Source organism: Podarcis melisellensis (assembly GCF_964234715.1).
Source record: "Podarcis melisellensis genome assembly, chromosome: 11".
NCBI classification, from domain to species: Eukaryota; Metazoa; Chordata; class Lepidosauria; order Squamata; family Lacertidae; genus Podarcis; species Podarcis melisellensis.
In genome coordinates, this window is record NC_138543.1 from 46215670 (window position 1) to 46236478 (window position 20809).

Here is a 20809-nt window from a genome sequence, read left to right on the forward strand (position 1 = left end):
AGAATCAATTGCAATTTCATAAAATCTATCAGAATTTCTGTTTATGTACATCCCTGAAATAATCTTGTGAACTGCTGCTTAAACCCCCATATTGCATCAATTGTTAAGGGAAAGGTTGAAATGAGAACTGCCAATAAGGACGTTTGCTGGGGGGGCGGGGATTACTTCAGGTGTAACTGAGACAGTTCTGAGAGTTTGGGGACTCAGTGTTGAGTATCTGAATTCTGGATGCGCACACTACTGAATCCTACCCCTACAGCCTGGCATCATACTGTATGCCATTTTTATGGTTCATCTAGTTATGAGTTTTGTCTGGGGTTCAAAGTGCCTCACTTCAATATTTACAAAAACAGTAGTCCTTACTCAAAATATTAAATAGGTTTTATATACAGGCTTAAAAAATTATAATCCTATGTTACAAACTTCATTTACCTGGAAGGGCTATGAGAGATAGTGGTTTGCTGATAATTGGAAGATGCAGGACTACCATGCATGGAATTCTGAGACAGTTTGTACTGCGGCATCATCATTCCTTAAAACAAAACAAAAAGTTTTAGAAGTCACATCAAAGTATCTACTTACTTGTATATTTAATCCAGTGCTTTGTTTTCCAGTTGTCATAACTATTACAAAATATCTTCAACTATAGCTATTATCTAGATAAAGTATTACAAGCATCAAACACATTTGTGCATATGACAATGGTATCTGAGCAACATCTCTCTCTCTCTCTCTCTCTCTCTCTCTCTCTCTCACACACACACACACACACACACACACAATTGGCCAGCATCTCAAAATCCATTCTCAGCAGCGTACATAGCCCTACAGCTTTCTGCAATTTTTCAGAGCAGTTACAGGTGCTTATGTTAATGTAGCACACATGAAATACTGGATTACTGCTGAAAGAAAAAGTAATATACTATACCTCCCCTTTATTTTACAGGTCAGAAAACAATAGTTCCATTCAGACAATACACACAAAATCATAATGTGCATAGTTTCGAATCCACACCATAATTTGAACTTACTAATGTATGGGCAAGTTTAGAGCTGCCAATTTACTACATCTTTTCATCTCCTCAGTACTTCCAGAGGAAATGGAGCAATGGCCAAAGCAAAAGTTTGTCAGATATTATGCTAATAATAATCACATTATTATTATTATTATTATTATTATTATTATTATTACTATTAGCACCCTGACCATCTGACTGGGTTGCTACCTTGAAACACTTGGCTCGGGATAAACCTCAAGTGGCTGTACTACTTAACATTTACTTAGATCCAGTGGTATGCTAGGCACTGCAGAAGAACATAAAAAAGTAACTCCCCTAGGAACAGATGCACTTGTTTGAAACTGAATGCTCTTGTGTGTAATTCATCTGAATCACAGCACCTTTTCATATAATAACAGAAATCCAACTATAAGAATCTGAATTGTATCCACAATCAGTTTAGAGTATCACAATGAAAAGTAACACAGCTGCATATTATCTTGCTTAGAAATAATAAAATGAATAAAAACTCTCACCACTTTGTACCCCATATCTGTTTTGCATGCTTTTCTCCCTGAAAACATTAGGATTCCTTGCCAGGACAGCCTGCAGCAAGACTGGTATATCTCCTTCTGGATCATCACTGCCAAGGTTATCTTTCAGTTCTCTGGCATTGGAGATAAACAAACAAGGACTGATGAGATTTTTTTCAAAAATACAGGAAGTTACTAAACTGGCAATTTGTACAAGATCATTAACACATATCCTTTTTTCTTTCCAGTGGGAACTGTTGCAACTCATGTTTCTATGGCAGAGTACATGGGCAGCACTCTGGACAGTTACAACCAGAATCACTGAGTTCTGGAAATCATTGTATTGTTACTTGTACACCACTGAGAGACAATTGTAATTAAGCAGTATGTAAATTGTCAAAAATAAATAATCCTTTGCTCATCGTGGTTAATGTGATGTATCAATGAATAATACAGCAATCCTATAAGATGAAGAGTCACTCTAAATCTTTGTGTAAGCTATCCTGTAAATTATGGATGGAATCTACCCAATTTTCTCTACACAACCAGTTTTGTGTTGCTATCTATTATCTTGTTTTGTCTGACCAATTCCTCTGTCCAATTTATTCTGAAGCTAAATTTTAAAATTTATATTGTTCTTTTGGGCTAGATACTGGCAACTGTGTTTCTGATTAGAAAGACACTTCGCCCGTCTCAATTTTGCCTGTCAATAATTGGCATCAGAGCAACCATCTTGGCTGCCTTTAGAACTGAGCACCAGATCTGATCTATTTTATTTGAGAAGCTATGAAAAATGCCTACAGGACTTTTGATCAAGTTGTTATGATTAGGCCCAGCTCAGTGTCATGGGAACACACTGTGCCAGCTGGTTATGACCTCCTCTTCAAAGCAAGCTTTAAAAAAATATGGATTATACATCTCTAAATTAAATACAGCTTTCACATGCCAAAAGCAGGTCAACGGACGGGATACTTAAGCTCACCTACACTACTGTTCTATCTACTGCCCATATGATTACTTTGCTTAAACACTTAATATATTGTCTTCACTCTATTTTCATCAGGTCAATAAGCCACACATTCATTAGGAGTTAATGTTAGGGCCACTTTTCCCCAGACCAGAACTCTTTCCTAAGTAGAATTTTTTCTCTATGAAATCTTAAGAATTGTTCAGAACTAATACGTACATTTTTATCCAGACCTCTCCCGCATCTCTCCAAATAAATGTTAATTGGGTGTGGACCCTGGTGAGATGTTTAATCTTGTCAGTATAAGGCCACTGATTAAGTGCCCTGTTCTCTAAAATAATTCTTACGTTTAAATCCATTCAAACCACCTTCTTTGAAATTAGTTTCAACAGCACCAAATCTGAAGTTTATTGCTGGCATCCAATCCAGCACAATAATAGATAAGTGGCCATCTGTTGCTGAAAAATATACAGCCATGTTCAATAATTACAGAATCTTGCATTCTATTAGGACAGAACAACACAGTAATATCTATAACCTGCCTCTACTATAGTTTACACTGAAACTTTTTGACATTAATTTGTGAAGTGACTTTTAATACGTACATATGATCTGTTGAAACCTGGTTGAGGCTGTGCACAAGCTGTGAAACCAGATTTTCATCTCTACAGGCCAAAAGGCAGTTCACCTCTTCTGCAATTCGTCCATTAAAGAGCAAGCTTTTTGTAGTTGTAGCAGGTAAAGGTGATGGAAGAGGAAGCTGGTTCAAAACTATTTTGAAAAGAGTAAAAAAAAAAATTGCATTATTCCACCAATACATAAATATTTTAGAAAGCATTTCTCCCCACCTCCCATTGCTAATTTGAGCATTATGCAGATTGTGATTGGCAATGTGCTCAGTTACAGTGCCTAGTACATCATTAATGACAATGAGTATTTTGCCAGTGCCAAAACCTATGCCATAACTGGACTAGATGCATTAATTTCAAAACTAGTTTCACTATTAAGCATCATGCATACCAGTTGAACTATCAGTTCCACCAGCACCAGTGCCCTGTTGCATAGACCTTAAAAAATGAATTTGGGGGGTGTTTAGGCATTCTCCTTACTTCAGTAAATATATCCCTGGAATATATTTTGTTTTATATGTCCTGTCAATTTCACTTCACAAAAGTTAAATCAACAATGCTCTAAACAAGGCATTTCCTAATCGCTACTATCTTCCCACATGAAGAACCTAGGAGTGTGCAGGTGACCACCCACCCACAAAGGGAGCCTAGTAAGGTACTGCAGCTTTCATTTCAAACCAGAACAAAGGAGCCTTTAATGTTATCCTTCTGCCCAAGAAGAAGGTAGGCAGTTTAGAGATTATAGTGTAGCAGCTGAATTTCACTATGGAGGTTTCAATCTCAAAGTTTTTATTAAATTATGAATAAAGCATTCTTTAGTAGGAACCAGATTCCACAAAGGCCGTATGGTCATCTGCCCAATACCCCTCCAACTTTTATTCACAGACAGATAAAGAGAAACCATAAAATGCCAAAGGGCTGAGAGAGTTTAAAGAAACTAAACCCACCCCACCATAAAAATAAATGTGCAATTCAGAATTTTGCTCCCCAAATGGATTAATGAATTGCAACAAAACTCAAGAGAGATACTTACGGTCTGTGAGACTAGCAATCCCTGCAAGAGTAGTGATGGGAACATGAGGCATATCCCCATTCATCCTGAAATGTTGGGATGGTAGTGCCTACACACAGATCTTAGTTCGGATGCCAGCTATCATTACTTCCCATCTCCCAAGCACTGGAATGAGAAAGAAATGCTTTATTTTGCAAAGAACCACCAAGAAGTTCCCAAGTATGTAAAAAAATAATTTTACTGAACTTTATTATTCTTACAGCAACTATAGTAAAAAAAGAAGTAAAGAATCTATTGATTTCATCAACACAAGGAAAACAACTGCCATGATTTTGTAGATAGACATTACATGGATGACACCTTCTTCTAGGTTTGTAAAGTCACCAGTCGCCCCCCCCAAAAAAAAACCAACAACATGTGGCCAATTAAAATTTGTGTAGGTTATTCAGTTTTGTGTATTTACCTGCACAGTTCGGAAATTAGGGAAATCTAATCACATGCCTCTAGTGATCCTCTAGATTAAATAATTAACATGTGAAAGCAGTTACTTCTTGATGAACCATTACTATAAATCAGCAAAGTAAAAAAGTTTCCTTTCACACATTTGTTTTCTTTAATGTGCAGATAAAGTAAGTTAATTGCACATCTGAAGTGTAAATGTGACTCTTAAAAAAGTATTGGAAATCACTTGGGCCCTGATGTAGATACGCTTGGTCACAAACTTGGGTTTATCTCTACATAGTGTGAAATAAGCCTTTAATGTCGAGTAAGTTTTAATTATACATTCTGACCATTTAACAAAACACAATACTATGAAGTTTCTTAGCCATACAGAGCATATGACAAATCGAAATAAGTGAAAGGCTGGAAATAAGAGCATTTGTTTTTACATCTATAGTTAATGCCTAGCTAGTTTCACTAATCTCCACACATCTGCAGAATGTCTTATAGAATATCAAAAGGCAACTTTTGCACAATCATCACTGTGGAACTTACAGGGAGATAGCGGTCTACTGCTATTTAGAAGTTAATAAACCATAAAGCACAAAAATATATACACCATACATCACACAGGCCAGTTACTGACTAGCAAAGGGAAGACAGATCAGATTGGGGAACTGTATATGCCGCATTTATCTCTATTTGTTAACAGCTGAAGATCTTAGCTAGATCAGGACGATGGTGTTATAACAGAAGCTGTTTAGATTAACTTTCTGCAGACAACTTACAGAACAAATATAGTATAATTTCAGGATGGGGGCTAATTAGAGAATGTTCATCTAGACAAGTCACATTCAGTTTCATACAGTTCAGATGAATACCACGTTTCAACACCCATTAGAAATGAAACAATAAAGAACCCCCCCCCCCATATATTTATACAGTGGTAGTGCTGCTCTTGTGACCCACCTTAGATCATGCCATGACCCAGGAGTGGGTCCCAGCCCGCCAGTTTAAGATCAAAGTTTTGATAGGACAAAGTAGGGTGCCTTAGATTTCTCAAATGCTTCCAGCCCCCCAAAGGTCAGTGTTTGCTGTCTCCAATGATGATGCCAGACCAATCATTACTGTAATTTTACACAGTAATCAACCACCATGAAGGTATTTTGTTGTAAATGATTAAAATGTACTGAAAAATGTACTAAGTAAAAATGCTGTTATATTCCATCTCAATGCTGGGTTTCACCTTACTATTCAAGACTTACTTGGCATGGACCATATCCACCTCATTGCTACATAAATTCCTAATTCAGGATGCTAATTACAACTGGCAGCTTTAAGGGCTGTTACCAAAAAATGAACAAGGCAATTACAGATCCAAACAAAAGTATAACATACATAAGAATCAGTTATATAATGAAAAATGACAGCTTATTTTGCTCTTATTTTTGTCCAGTTGCTGGTAGGCTTTGAATTTACAATATAACAAATATAACTGCGCTAGAGACATCTGAGGGTTAAGAAAAAGGCTGTAGTTCAGTAGCAGAGCAAAGGTTTAGCACGCAGAAGGTTCCTAATTCAATCTCCAGTTACATGATTAAGTTGAATGTAATGGGAAAGACCTCTGCTGGAGAACCTGGCCAGTCATCAGAGCAGACAGTATTAAAACAGATTTCCATATGCCCTTCATTATCACAGTATACCTTCTGCAGCTAGAACTGTGTATTTTTAAGAAGAAATAAATTTGAAGATTGAGGAATTTTTTTTTTAATATGTAAGAATGTAAGCAATTTTATTGATACAGCTGATTCTCTATGGTTATTTTGATCCAATTTGATCCATATTAGACAGAAATTAAGTCATTTTCTTTTCATAAAACAAGTTATAGGAAAAGGGCTTCCATTTAATTATATCATTCAAAAGTATAATCCTTACACATGCACGTGTCTAAGTATAAATATGGATTTGTCCACAAGAGGGCGCATGCTATACTATAGTCTCATATCAAAGTTACTGTACAGCAATTCTTGTAATACTTGTGTGAAATTCTGAATGCAACAGGTGAAATAAGACAAAACTGTTAGCAAACATGGCATGAGAGGCAGCACTAGCAGTCATCTTAAAGAGGTATAAGCAACTGCTCTCAGTACAAAAACTCATAAGTGAATAGATCAATATATTTAAAATCAGTGAATATCAGAAAAGTACATCAAATAATAATTGGTATAAATCAAGTATCTCCCCCTGCACCATATAATACAAGTTCCTGAACAAACACATATTCCAATTGTTTGCTATAACAGTTGATGCATATTGATTTGCAACTGAATATAACTTTTATACTAGTTAAGAGCATTGTCCAAAACTTTGGCATTATGCAATCCAGATCCCTCTTTTGTATTTCAAATATTATTTTCTGAGAGATCAGGGATAGAATTGTAAAATAAATTGTTTGTTTTTGCTTTCCCTCTACCCACATGAGGGTGCTAAGCAAAATCCCTTACTTTGATACGGAATGCCCAGAACTTTATAGAAGTTCTGCAGCGACAGAGCAGAACAGTGTTTTTCCATCAGGTAGAACAAGATGTCTATGCTATTTATAAATAATTTTCCTCAGTAATAAATATGCAACTATTGTGTCACCTATAAATCTAGCACTGGTTTACATCCAGAATCGTCCATGGAGGCACAAGCTACTTCCATGGTGAGAAGTGCCTTTTTACCACCTCCGGTTAGTACTTCATCTGTAACTGTTTCTGTTTCATAGCTACAGTGGTTCTTCCATTGGTTACTTTATGACTAGATTATTGCAAGGTGTTTTATGTGGGGGAGTCTTTTGAATTGGTTCAAAAAGTTGTAACTGGTGCAGAACACTGTGGCAAGGCAGGTGTCTAGTCACAAACATAACACCAGTACTACAGAAACTGCACTGGCTGCCAGTTAGCTACAAATCCAGGTTCAAGGTGCCTGAGGTGACTTACAAAGCCCTATGCAACCTAGGGCCTAGGCAGTATTTGAAATTCCCATTGTTCTAGGTGCATTTTGCAACAGGGAATTTCATTAGCACGAGCAGTTTCTGAGCTCTGGGTGCACTGCGCCTAAGATTTCAATTTAAAACTGCAAAGTGGAAAGAAAGGAGGAGCTTTTTCTGACTCCTCACTTCCAGCTACTCTCTGAAGACTGGAGAAGAGACCCTCTTAAGAATATTAGGGGGGTGGGCAGGGGAAGGAGTAGACCATGTGGAAAATGAACATGATATTTTAGCTGCAGTTCATCCATTTTTCATCTTTGTATTCTTTTCTAACACTGGGCCTAGGATATTTGCTAGATCACATTTTCCACTATATACCAACCCGTTATCTGATATCATCTCTTAACTGTGCCACAAAGATGTACAGAGGCATCATAACTAGAGGTGAGCAATATATCCATACTTTGTTCCTTACAGGTATGAACTCCAGACTATGATAAAGTTTTCATATATTTTCACCCTATATCAAGAATGCACTGCCCAGCTGGCCTTGCAGACCTAGCAGGCAGGAAGCAGCACTTTACAGCAAAGTAAAGCCTTTACTGCAAAGTAAATGGCCCTTTCCTGCCAGATCTGCAAGGCATAAGCCCTTGCTACCTCTAAGCAGCATAAGCCCCTGCCACCTCTTTGCAGTAAAAGCTGCTTTCTGCCTGCACAATCTGCAAGGAACCAATCCCATGCCTCTTGGTAGAGACAGACCCAGCATTAATAACAAGTTTCTCTTCTCTTGCTAGGCAAAGTAGAGACCCAGCTTCCCTGCTTTCCCCCCAAAAGATCCATGTGGCTTTAAGGCACACACCCATGCCTCTTGCTAGGCAGAACAGAGATGCAGCACTGGTATCAGGCTAAGAACGATTATCAGGGCCTCTACTCTGCCTTAGCAAGAGGCAAGGTGTGTGCCTTAAAGCCATGTTTATTAGACTCTTCCTGTGGTATGGAGATTCCGATCAGCAAACAAAGTTTCCTCTTCAGATAAGATCAACGGATAAGATCAATGTGGCTTGGCTCTTGCTTCTGTTCAGGCAAGGATGCATCAATTTACTTCTACAGTAAAGGCTTTATGCATTTGGAAACTAAGGTGCAGACAATGCTGATGTCTGGGCTGCTGTCAGTTCAAATTGCTGGTTTTAGATAAATTGTGGTGTATTTTAAGTATCATTTTTACTATTATTTATTCTACAACTGATGTTTTTAAATGTTGTAAGCCACCTTGAATTCCAACTTGGCAGGATATAAATATAGTACATAAATAAATAAAATAATATGAGAGGCATCCATGAAATTATTTTGAGTTTCTTGGAGGATAAACACTATAAAGACTTAGTAAGTAACACATAATTTGACATCTTTTTTATTAGTGTGGCTCAATATAAAGAATACATATTTTTAATTTTTTTAAAAAAGCACAAAATATATAAATATATATACACTATATTATAGTAGTGAGTAGAGCTACATACATGCAGAGCTACATACACACAAGAATGAATTTCATTGGGGACAAATATAAGGTTCTGCACTTAGGAAGAACCAACTGCACAAATATAAGATGGGGGACACCTGGCTTGCCAGTAGTACATGCAAAAAGGATCTACGGGTGTTAGTAGACCACAAGCTTAAAATGAGTCAACAGTGTGATGCAACAGCAAAAAGCTAGGGCTATTCTAGGCTGCACCAACAAAAATATAGTGTCATAGTCCCTCTATTCTGTCTTGGTCAGACCATGCCTGGAGTACTGTGTCCTGGGTGTTCTGGGTGCCACCATTTAGGAAGGATGTTAACAAGCTGGAATAAGTGCAAAGGAGGTCAACCAAGATTATCAAGGGTCTGGAAACCGAGCCTTATGAGGAATAATAATAATAATAATAATAATAATAATAATAATAATAATAATAATAATAATAATTTTTTATTTATACCCCGCCCTCCCCAGCCAAGGCCGGGCTCAGAGTGGCTAAGGTTAAGGGAGCTGGGTATGTTTAGCCTGGAAAAGAGGAGACTGAAAGGAAACAGGGTAGCCACTTTCAAATATCTGATGGAGTGTCACATGGAAGATGGGGCAGCATGTTTTCTCTTGTTCTGGAGGGGGCAGGATCCAAATGAATGGCTTCAAGTAACAAGAAAGGAGATTCTGGCCAATCAACAGGAAGAACTTTCTGACAGAAAGAGCTATTCAAAGATGGAACTCCCTTGGTAGGTGGTACATTGTCCTCCCTTGGAGGTTTTGAAGCAGAGGCTGGCTGGCCACCTGTGACCTAGTTTTCAGGTGCCAGGTGGTACCTAGATTGTCTACCTGACTTTCTAACACTGATCTACAACAGTTCCCAATGTGTTATGGAGCCAAATACAGGGTGTTGCTATGGGTATATACGACCCTTAACAGAACAGTAATATATTCTCCAGAAGTCTTTAATGGTTTAGTTTAACATGCTATCACTGAGTAAATTTTCATTTAATTAAACACATCAAATTTAGATTTTCATTTTTCCCCAAAAGTTCCAGCCTTATTTCAGACATCATGATATATTGAGATATTGCAGTGTTTAGCTAGCGATATATTGTGATATTGAAAACCAGACATCACCAAGCCCTAATCACAACTGGAATGCCCTCCCCTCAAGAATCAGGTTGATGCAAACCCTGATATGTTTAGCTTTCTTTTAAAGATTTATTTATTTATTTATTTATTCAGGCATTTAGTTAAATTGACTGGAGATATTTTACTGTTTCCATAGTGCTGCTATGAAAATGTGATGTATTATTGCAGCGGTTTGATTTTCAGATTGTGTATTTTATTACATATTACATATTTTTATGGTGTATCCTGCTGTGGAATTGGTTTAAATGATGAGCAGGTAAATAAATAACTAAATATAAAACAAACTCAGTCAGTTATTGTTTTCAATGCTTTTCTTTTACATAGAAAACTAGTTATTTGATTAGCAGTCATGAATTATTATTATTATTATTATTATTATTATTATTAATGTATATAGTCCATATTCTCTTATAATTCTGAAGTTTGCAAACCTTATCTAGCCTCCATTAGATGTCACAACCAATGTAATCTTCTTAAAATTACCCCTCTAAGATTTCTGCTCAAAACAAATTCAACAATCAGTCACATGTATAATAAGCTGGCTTGCACTTTAAAATGTTCAAAAATTAAAAAAATAATGTTCACACAAGAACAACAGGGGATACTATATTTGATGCTAACTCTATTTTTGCTGGGGGCAGGGGTGTCTAGCTCCCTTTGCTACAAGCATTATGCACAACAGGGATCAGGCCCTTGCAGCCAAGAAGCCCACCCCAGGCTTCAGACAGAGCTCTGCACAGGCCTTGCAGGGATACATTGCAACACTTTGTTACAAGGTCTCTATTTGTTATTTTCTACCAGGCAGTTCCAGTATTATCACACTGCTAGCTACATGATAATTTCTAGAACAATTCAATTTTATATTGAATATATGAAATCCCTACCTGTTTCAAATTTGCCTGTACCAGAAAATGTAACCTTTTAAACAAATTATGTCGTTAGTGGTGGTTGTTGCTGTTTAAGCCAGTACGACACCTAGTGTAAATTGGAGAGTCCCTATCTAGGCATGCTATTCAGTGATGCAACTCCAAAAATCATTGAAAGAAACCACTATTTCAGCTAGGACACAACCACCATGTACAATGAAGAGTCATCTTATTTACAAAGATGTATTTGTCAAAGTGAGCTCTGGTTAAAAACAGACTAACAGAGCTACGCCTCTGTAATTTGTTGCTAGGAATATATAAGCAGCCCCAAGTATTATCTGAAGCAGTTGGAGCCCATCTATCAGTGTTCAGTGGATAGGGAGATCTACAGACAGCTGTTATCCTTCCAAGTTCTCAGAATCACAGCTAGCCTCTAAGGCACTCTACTGTCATAATAATGGGGAGGGGTGTGAACAGAACATAGATTTAGTCATTTTTTATTTTTTACTGTACTTGAAAACAAATGAAAACACCAATACTGAAAATGATACTATTTTCATAAAGGCAAAAAGATTTGCTAAATCTTTAAATAGTCTTCAAAGTAAATATATTAAGCAAACTAACAAAAACAATTGCCTCACATTAAATGTGAATACATCATTCAATGCAGTTTAGACTGCTTAAAATGATGTCAGAATAAAACAGTACTATCTAACAACAATTAAACAAAGGGAGGTGCAGCACCTGATATATGGTAGAAAGGAGTATGCAGGGGAAAGGAGAGTTGTTTAATGAGAGTTAAGGTAGAAAGGGGGCCTCTGCAGAGCACTGCACACAAAAATTGTAAACAGATGCTATATCATATCCCATATCAAACCACAATCTCAATAATTGGCTTACTACAAATCTATACAGTGGCAATCAGAGTCAAAATAATTTTACACCTTTGCTCACAGATTCATAGGCACCTTCCACATACTTCTATGGATGAAACCATACAATTCTTATATAGAATTGCATAAGATACTTTACTCATATCTGTTAATTCCTTTGCCACTCTAACCTTTGGTCACTTTTCAGATTTGCCAGTGCTGCAAAAGCAGAAACAACTTCCTTTTCACCATATTAAACATCAAATAGAGCAGCTACAACTATTGTGAAAACTTCAAGGCAAGTTTTATTCCAATGAATGCAGCAATGCCCCCTGGTGGCCATTCAAGGATCAATATCTAGTCTATACGTATATCAAAAGATGCTACTCTTCCAATCTTTGTCAAGGGATCAATTTAAAAGACAAAAAGGAATAAATACTTTTATTTGTAGATCCTGGTAAATATTCAGAACATTTCTGCATTACTTGTTTTGAGACTCCTAATTATTTTTCAAATACAACCTTATAAAAGCTCAAGTGAAAAGCTACCAGATACCAACAACATATTAAAACGAGAAATCCCAGGCTACCATCTTATTTTAAGTTTCAGATAATATAAGGAAAATTACTAGAATAAAAAGAAGTGTCATGTGATTATACATACAAAATATTGTATATCCAGGTAGCACATTTGAAATACACCCGTGTAGTAGTTTCTAAACAAGATAAAGATTGTGTTATATTGAACTGGTGCAACTGTAATATAATCTAGCTATGTACCTGATGTAAAATAAATCAATTTTACAATTTAAAAAATATGAACAGCACTCAGTACATTTAGAACACAATGGTTTGGATCTTGCATAAATTTACGTGCCTTTCTGATGGCAAAGTTCCCAAGGATGGCAGGATCCCAAAGGATGTGCTTTACGGGGAGCAGGTTTCAGGCACCAGGCCCACTGGCAAACCAACTCTGCATTACAAAGATGTCTACAAAGCATGTGACATGAAGGCTGCCAACACCAACCCAACCCTATGGGAATCCCTTGCAGATGACCTCAGTGCTGGCGGAAGACAGTCAGGTCATGTATCCACACTAGAGATTAGAGGAGGAATGACTACTGGGAAGAGCACAGAAAGAAGAAACGTCATAGTACACCTGCAACAAAAGAACTGAACGCTTTCATCTGCCACAGCTGCAACAAAATATGTCTTTCCCATATTGGTCTCCACAGCCACAGCAAATACTTCAACCTTCCAACAGTTAGATTTTACACACACATCCCCCCAAAAGCACACTCCTCCACTGTCTCCAGAGACAGATGCATACTGCTAACAACAAGAACTACTACTCAAGGAAGGCAGCCCATCCCCAAATTCTGCCCTGCCCCACTGCAATCCCCCAGAGGGTCCTTCAAACTTCTGGACTGGCTTTTAGGAGTATGCAGTAGGATAATGCGGGAAGTCAAAGAAACCTCACTGCAACAGCAGAGTTCCTTTCATGCTTCTCTGGTTCTCAACCAGTCTAAGAATTCTATTATTTCAGGAATGTAAATATAAATATTTTATTTGTACCACCATCTTCAAAATATGTGCATTCATGTTTATGAACAAGGGTTCCCAAGGCAAAGGTGGCAGTCTTTATTAATGGTGCCAACCACCTTTTAAAATCAAGAATGTGGACCAAAATATAACTTAGCATGACAGTTCCAAACAGTGTCAAGATATCACCATCCCACTGGGTGGAACATCATCAAGTTTTGCATGACAGGTCCACCCTGCACCTATTTTGATGCCTCTGAATATATTGTTACACGATTCCCCAAGAGCTAAGTGGCAGTTTTTGTCTGTTTGGATGCCAGGTGCCATTTTGAATCAAGATGATGGACTGAAACATGACTTTGACATGACTTTGCCCAATTTTTGGCAGATCAGCCCAAACCAATGATTTATATGCCTCTTGTATCATTGCCCAGATCATAGATTTCTTGTAACACCGAAACTCTGAAATGTAGCCCCTACATATCCATGTATAACTCATATGCAATTTAGGTGGAAGACCTAGAAAACTTTTAACGTTCAGTTCACATAATTTACTTGGTGGAAACAAGACTTTCATGGCTGCTGCTTACAACAAAAAGGTTAGGGAGCAAATGTTGCACACGAAAACAAGGAAGCAAGGGGAGAGGGATTGTGACAAGAGACAAGTGAGGTCTGCAAAATCGAACAAATCAAATCAGTACACTTCTGAAGAAACTGCATTTTAGTTTACGGACAAGTTACTACATTGTTCACACATTTAAAAATAGTCTTAAATTTATCAACAAAGCAAGTATGAAAAACAGAATGCATCCTTCTAATGCATATTTTATGATAGCGTGTTATTCTTTTGGAAAGCTCTTTGACTAAAGAACAGGATGAAAATGCTTTACATAATAAAAGTGCACATACTGGGTGGAATTCAATGGTGCAGAACCAGACATAACATGACTTTGCTGCCTTCTCCTTCCCCATGAATCTTCCTATGTGCCCCAAAAAATCTCCCCTGGAGTGTCACCCACCCTTTTTGAAGGTGAAAGAAAGGTAACAGAGAGAAAGAGACAGGAGGTTCTGCTATGTGGGTGGAAGTCCATTCTGCCAATGTTGGATTCAACCAATTATCGTTATAGTAAGAAAATGAAACAAATTAAGTTTAACAAAATGTCTTACAGTGCAACCTTATGTATGCTTACGCCAAAAACAACAACGTTCTATTAAATTAAGTGTAACTTGTTCCCAGGTAAATAGTGTTGGAATTGCAGAGCTTTAGTTTCAGTTTTCTTTCACCATTTATCAATTTGTGGTTCACCTCTTTCTTTCTTTCTTTCTTTCTCTCACTCTCTCTCTCTCTCTCTCTCTCTCTCTCTTTTTTTTTTTTTTTGCATTTCTAGCCATTCTCTGTGATGCCTCAGTGTGTTTTATAAAGTCTTAGTGGGTATAACAGATGTACACTCTGCACTATAGTACTGAAAGTCCACTTAACTATCTTCTGCATTTTGTGTGTCTTCTACACAATACTCTTTCCTTTTGCCCCATGCGTTGCCCACAGACGATTCCCCTCCCCTTTTTTGTCATCTTCCTCCCTTTCAGAATCTAAATGCTTCAAATTCCCCAACTGCCAATCTCTAAATTGATTTTCATAATCATATTTCATGGAATGGCAGACAGATCAATCATTTGTCTTTTATAGACAGGAGCAAGGTATATTTTTACCCCAGTTAAAAAGCAGAGAAATGAGAGTGAGAATATTCAGCAAAAAAGATTTCCATGGAACCTCCATGGAAGTCCTAGATGTAACACCACTTACAGATGCTGTGTAATCTTACCATGCAACAAAGGAAAGCAGAGAACAACTCATTGAAGACTGCACATTTAGGTATGCTTATGAGCCCTGCGGGGGTTGGCACTGTGGTCTAAACCAGAGCCTAGGGCTTGCTGATCAGAAGGTCAGCGGTTCAAATCCCTGCGATGGGATGAGCTCCCATTGCTCGGTCCCAGCTCCTGCCCACCTAGCAGTTCGAAAGCACGTCAAAGTGCAAACAGATAAATAGGTACCGCTCCAGCGGGAAGGTAAACAGCATTTCCGTGTGCTGCACTGATTTCGCCAGAAGCAGCCAGTAAAGCGAGATGAGCACTGCAACCCCAGAGTCGTCTGTGACTGGACCTAATGGTCAGGGGTCCCCTTTTTGAGCCCTGTGACACAAACATATACTCCATGCTAATCTGGAGTAAGTTTTACAACTTGATTCTCTACTCAGTTGCTAACATAGAACAATGTCATCCACCAGCTTCATCCAATTAGCATAAATGAAACAGTTGGGAAGATCTATTCTTAGTACCCACTGTAAATATGGGGTAGCTTAGTGCCGTAAAGATAGCTTAGTGCCGGGGGGGGGGCGCACATTATGCTGGCATATTTGAATATACTGGAAAATACAAAGAGAAGTGGAAGAAACTGATTTTGGCTTCTGGTCATTTAAGATATTTTAACATGCCCTAGTCTCAACTGTGGAATAGTGAGATGTGATAGGCCAACAGCACAACTGAACCAACGTTGTAGACCTCCCACCACACCGATGCTGTTTTTGGTACTCCCAATGAAACAGGGTGGACAATAGCTAGAGCACAAATGGCAGAAAACCTGCAATGAAGATGACCCAAAATACATTAGAGCACATAATTCTGCCTATGGTGTGGAAGCCAAGGCTTACGTTGCTTTCCACTGCAGCCTTCTGTAACCTAGGCACTTTGAAAATCACTCATCTCCATAACAATGTGGATTTCATGCATTTGATGGGTCCTGCTGAAGTCTCCAAAACCTTATCCAGATTTATGAAAGTCATTTAAGATCTTGGGGCTAGATGATGTGGACAGGGTACTTGGAGTTGTACCTTGGCTGGCCCTCGACCCTTACCTAGCATGGCTTTTCAAGAGCCAATTAAGGAGGGCTTACCAGGTGGGTGCAGGGTTCAGTAACTGCATCACTGCATGAAAGGGAGGTGTCTGCCACCTTAGAAGGAAATTAAGCCTTTGACTCAAGAGATTTAAGACAATTACCATACACCCAAAAGAAAATGCTCAAGAGGGGAGGAGTTGGGGGAGGGAACTGACATATATGCAGTACTTTCTTCTTCTTTTTTGTTTCAATAAATATATAGATTTATTGATTTAATATATAGTTTTGTATATTATATAGTATTTATTTATTTAATATTATTTAATATTATTTTATATATAGTTTTATATATAACAATTACCAAAAAGAGAGGAGCCAAGTTTGCCAAAGTCCAATCTGTGATTTTGATAATTGCTATTCTTCAGGATCATCAGGAAAGTATTTTATAAATGGAGGCCATATTTCAACAAAATTGTCTACATCATTTCTATTATCCAATGCGTATAATCTCTTTGTTATTTTTTTTCTGATATGGCATTAGACCATGCACTCTGTTTCTAATGACAGATACACAGATGTTCCACTTGACAGATGTAGCAGGAAATAAGGGACTTTCAATGGCCAAACTAAACATCTCACTCTTGGCAGATGAACCACTTGACTGGCAGTTTTCTCCAGGATTTCAGACAGAGTTCTCTCCCAGCCCTACCTAGGAAAGCTGGGGACTGAATCTCCGACATTCTGCATGCAAAGTAGATGCTTTACCACTGGGCTGAGACTCTTCCTCCATATGCCTTCACAGAAGTAAACTCTACTAGTGGGACTTATTCCTAAGTAAATGCAGATAGGAAAAGCACAGCCAAAAGCACAGGCACAAGATGCTTGTGAGACGCATGCAAGCAGGATCTGATCTAGAAAGGGGGTGGGGGTTGAACCAGCAGAGTACAGATTTCCATTTATTCCTAATAATGCCTGACCTATTAAACCCACCTAAACCTCCTGGATTCTCTTCCTAACCTCTCAAATTTTCCTTTTCAAACAGTGCAGAGTTGCACTTGGCTCAGGAACATTTTTGATATTACTGTCTATGCAGTCTTGTACACAATTCTGTTGTTTGCTGCTATTTTGTTATTTTTTACATGCTTTTGATATACAATACTAAGAGTTTGGAAAGGTGACTTAAATGAATGAATATTTTTTTTACCATGCTTCAGATACTCCATTTACGCTTACAATTCCCAAATTTGTTTTTCTATCCCTTAACTCTATCAACTCCAGATAGTGCTGGGAAATACTCTAGTCTGAAAGTTGTGAGAACTACTGCCAGTAAAGCTGAGATCCCCAACATGTTCACAGACACCCACCAGAACATGAGATGCTATGAAAGCATGGGGGGGCAGGCAGCTATAGGTTTCTTTCCTGCTTTCCATGCTTAAAGAAATTCCTCCTTGCTCTGCGGCCCCTGCATGAAGTTTGAACATGCCTGCCACACCTCTGATCGGATGCCCTCCTTTCCATTCTCAAAGCTATCCAGGTAAGGAAGAAGTCAGCTCCGTCCATTGGGCTTTTTTCTTCCTCTATAAGAAAGGATTGCAAATCTTCTGTGAGATACTCTCCCCACAGGGCTCCATGATTCTGCCAGTTCATAAGGGGGTAGGGAGACAATAAAAGGATGTAACGTTGTATGGGAGGGAACACTGTTGGCTGCCAAGATTATTCCTGCATCTCTCAGACTCATTGATGTCTTGATTTCTTGGATAGAGGTGATATAGGGCTGTTTCAGACAGAATAGGAAACCATGATCACCCAATATATGAACAAGCCTTGGCCTTAAGCACTCTCCCCTCCTTTTGCAACTGAAAGCTTCTGCTTCTACTTCTAAACTAACCACTTGTTCTCCATCATGCATGAACTCAGTGAGCTACATTTTCTTGAAGCTTTGGTTTCTGACCAAGCCACAATCTAAAATCACAAAAGTTCAATCATGTAATGATCTAGTATGAGAGTCTGAAATCCAAACATACATAGGGTTTAAACAACTTTATAAAAGGTAAGCAATCCCTTTGATATGATATTTAGCAATTTAAAAGTCTGTATTTTCTTCTATTGTCAAACTTTATGGTTGTTGTTTGTTAAAACTTTGTATGTAAGTCACCAGAAACATTTTCTATTAGGAGACAAATAAATCAAACAAAAAGTAATCATAATATACTAGCTAACTCCTAGTAGGAGCTACAGGTGTTGCCTGGGTGCCAGGATTATGCAAAGCTTCCATGATAGTTCTGAATGGCAAGCTATCAGTTCCCCTGTGCCTCAATGCCATACTGTCTCCTGCAGCTAATGTTTCTTTTAGGCCACCCCACTGACATATGCCCTAGAAACAAGGAGCCTCAGACAGCAAGGAATTCTTGCCTTCATTCCCTATTTAGTTGGACTGTTCAGTCTATAAACTAAACCCAGTCCACTAGTTTCTGATTACAAATCGCAGCTGCTTTGGTGGGATGGGATTCTGCATCAATAAAATATACTTTGATAGATCATGGGAGAACTGGATTCCCCACCCCAACCCCCCGCTTTCCCAGCTTCATGTGTCTCCTTCCTTCTCCACAATTTAACTACCCTCTGGTTACCTCAACACTGCAGTCTCCTGGCAAATATTGCTTGGAGCCAGTAGCAGTTGGTGAGGTGGCACAGACAGGACAATGCAGCTCACCTGCCTTCTAAACACTGGTGTCACTCCCAGTTCCTGAGAGGGGTGAGGTGCAGGCAGCTGAGGCAGTGGCAGAACCAATCCAATACTCCTGCCACCATGCCACACTGTACTAAGATCCCAAAGCTTCACTGCTCCCCCTCTCAGTTACTGGCAGTGACAAGGCAGGTGAGCAACACCACTCTATTTGTGCTACCCTGCTGACTTCTACTGCTTGGAGCTATGCATGCTCTCCAACCACTCCCTAGATAATAACACATACTGTAGCATCACAGACCCTCTTTTCCTTCACCCCATCTGGGTAAACCTTTTGGTATCACAATTTCTTCTAACAAACTAAACATTAGCAGGACTGGCTAACCTGTGGCCGTTTCATATGTTGCTAAGTTACAGCTTCCATAATCCCTGAAGGCTGGCCATGCTGGCTGAAGTTAGCTGGGAATGGAACATCCACAGACCACAGGATAGCCACCCTGACTTAAAGAAACCAACACTCCTGAGTCCAGACTTAACAAGAAACTGCTGTTTATTTCAAGCAGAATAAAAGCTTTCCTTAGCCTTCTTCCGTACAGCTCATGAAGTCTCATACATGTACTGTAGCAGGAAACCAGGGACTTTCAACAGCCAAGCTAAATGTCTTACTCTTTACAGTAACCTGCCCCTTTGACTTTCATGAGCATCTCTTCTAATATGAACAGCATTGTTTCCTGACTAGCTCAAAGAGTGAAATATTTATGAGATTAGATTGATTTACACAATTTATGTTCATACTTGCAAAAATCATGTTCATGTTGCAAAATTAGCTTTCCATACTGGAACTGGCAGAACAACTGAATCCTCCGGTTAGACCCAAATAATTGAATACGGTTCATTTATTGAATATTAAAATATACGTGCAATAAGAATTTAAAACTATGTATATAGGCAACACCCAATTTGTTTGGGGGTTACACTCCTGGCCCCCATGTGTTTCAGCAGAGCACATGTAAGTCCACCCTGCCCCATTATGCCTCTTTATACCCCACCCAATTGGTTAGCCGGAGAGCAGGGTGGCAGCTGCCCCCCAAAATCAATCAAAATCAATAGAAATCTGAGGTTCTGCCTCCCCCCTAACAAAAGCCTGCCCCCTGACAAAAATCCTGGCTATGCCCATGTCCCACCCCATTCTGTCCTTTTCTGGGTTCAATAGAACTCATACATCAGAGGTTCCATGTCAACTGAATGCATGCAAAATGGACCCCCATCTGCACTTTGTTTCTAAATATATAGTTTAATCATACATATAAACAGTTGCAGTGTCTACTACCAAGTATTCATTTACTAAAACTAAGCACACATCATGATGCTATATATATTTTTTTTATAAGATATTTATTGGAGTTTTTAGAAAGAAAAAAAAATACAATGATAGTAAACAATATTGTTTTGTTTTAACAAAATTTCATAACATCCTTGAACTTCCTCACGCCTCCCGCTCCCACTTGCATCATTAATAAATTTTTATCAAGCAAATTATCATCTTATTTCCAAATTTGTAATCGCCTATTTAAATACAATAAAATAATTCTCCTACAAATTTGTTTCTCTCAATCTCTCTTATCATCAAATTCTAAACTATTTTAATGATGGCCAATTATTTATAACCAAGCATGCTTCTTAACATTCCACTAAATCACAATATTTCTGTAAATAAGTCTTGAACTTCTTCCAATCTTCT

General features: G+C 38.3%; 1 protein-coding gene across 3 annotated transcripts in view; it reads right to left on the reverse strand.

Moving 5' to 3' along the window:
* Positions 1-20809, reverse strand: part of NIPBL (NIPBL cohesin loading factor) — a 123565-nt gene that overhangs the window by 63460 nt on the left and 39296 nt on the right. For all 3 annotated transcript variants that reach the window (XM_081929518.1, XM_081929520.1, XM_081929519.1), the window contains exons 2-5: positions 4161-4304; positions 3104-3269; positions 1535-1665; positions 433-532 (exon numbers count right to left, since the gene is read on the reverse strand). In XM_081929518.1, the coding sequence (XP_081785644.1) occupies positions 433-532; positions 1535-1665; positions 3104-3269; positions 4161-4224 (461 nt within the window). In that variant the 5' untranslated portion in view covers positions 4225-4304. The remainder of the gene's footprint in view (positions 1-432; positions 533-1534; positions 1666-3103; positions 3270-4160; positions 4305-20809) is intronic.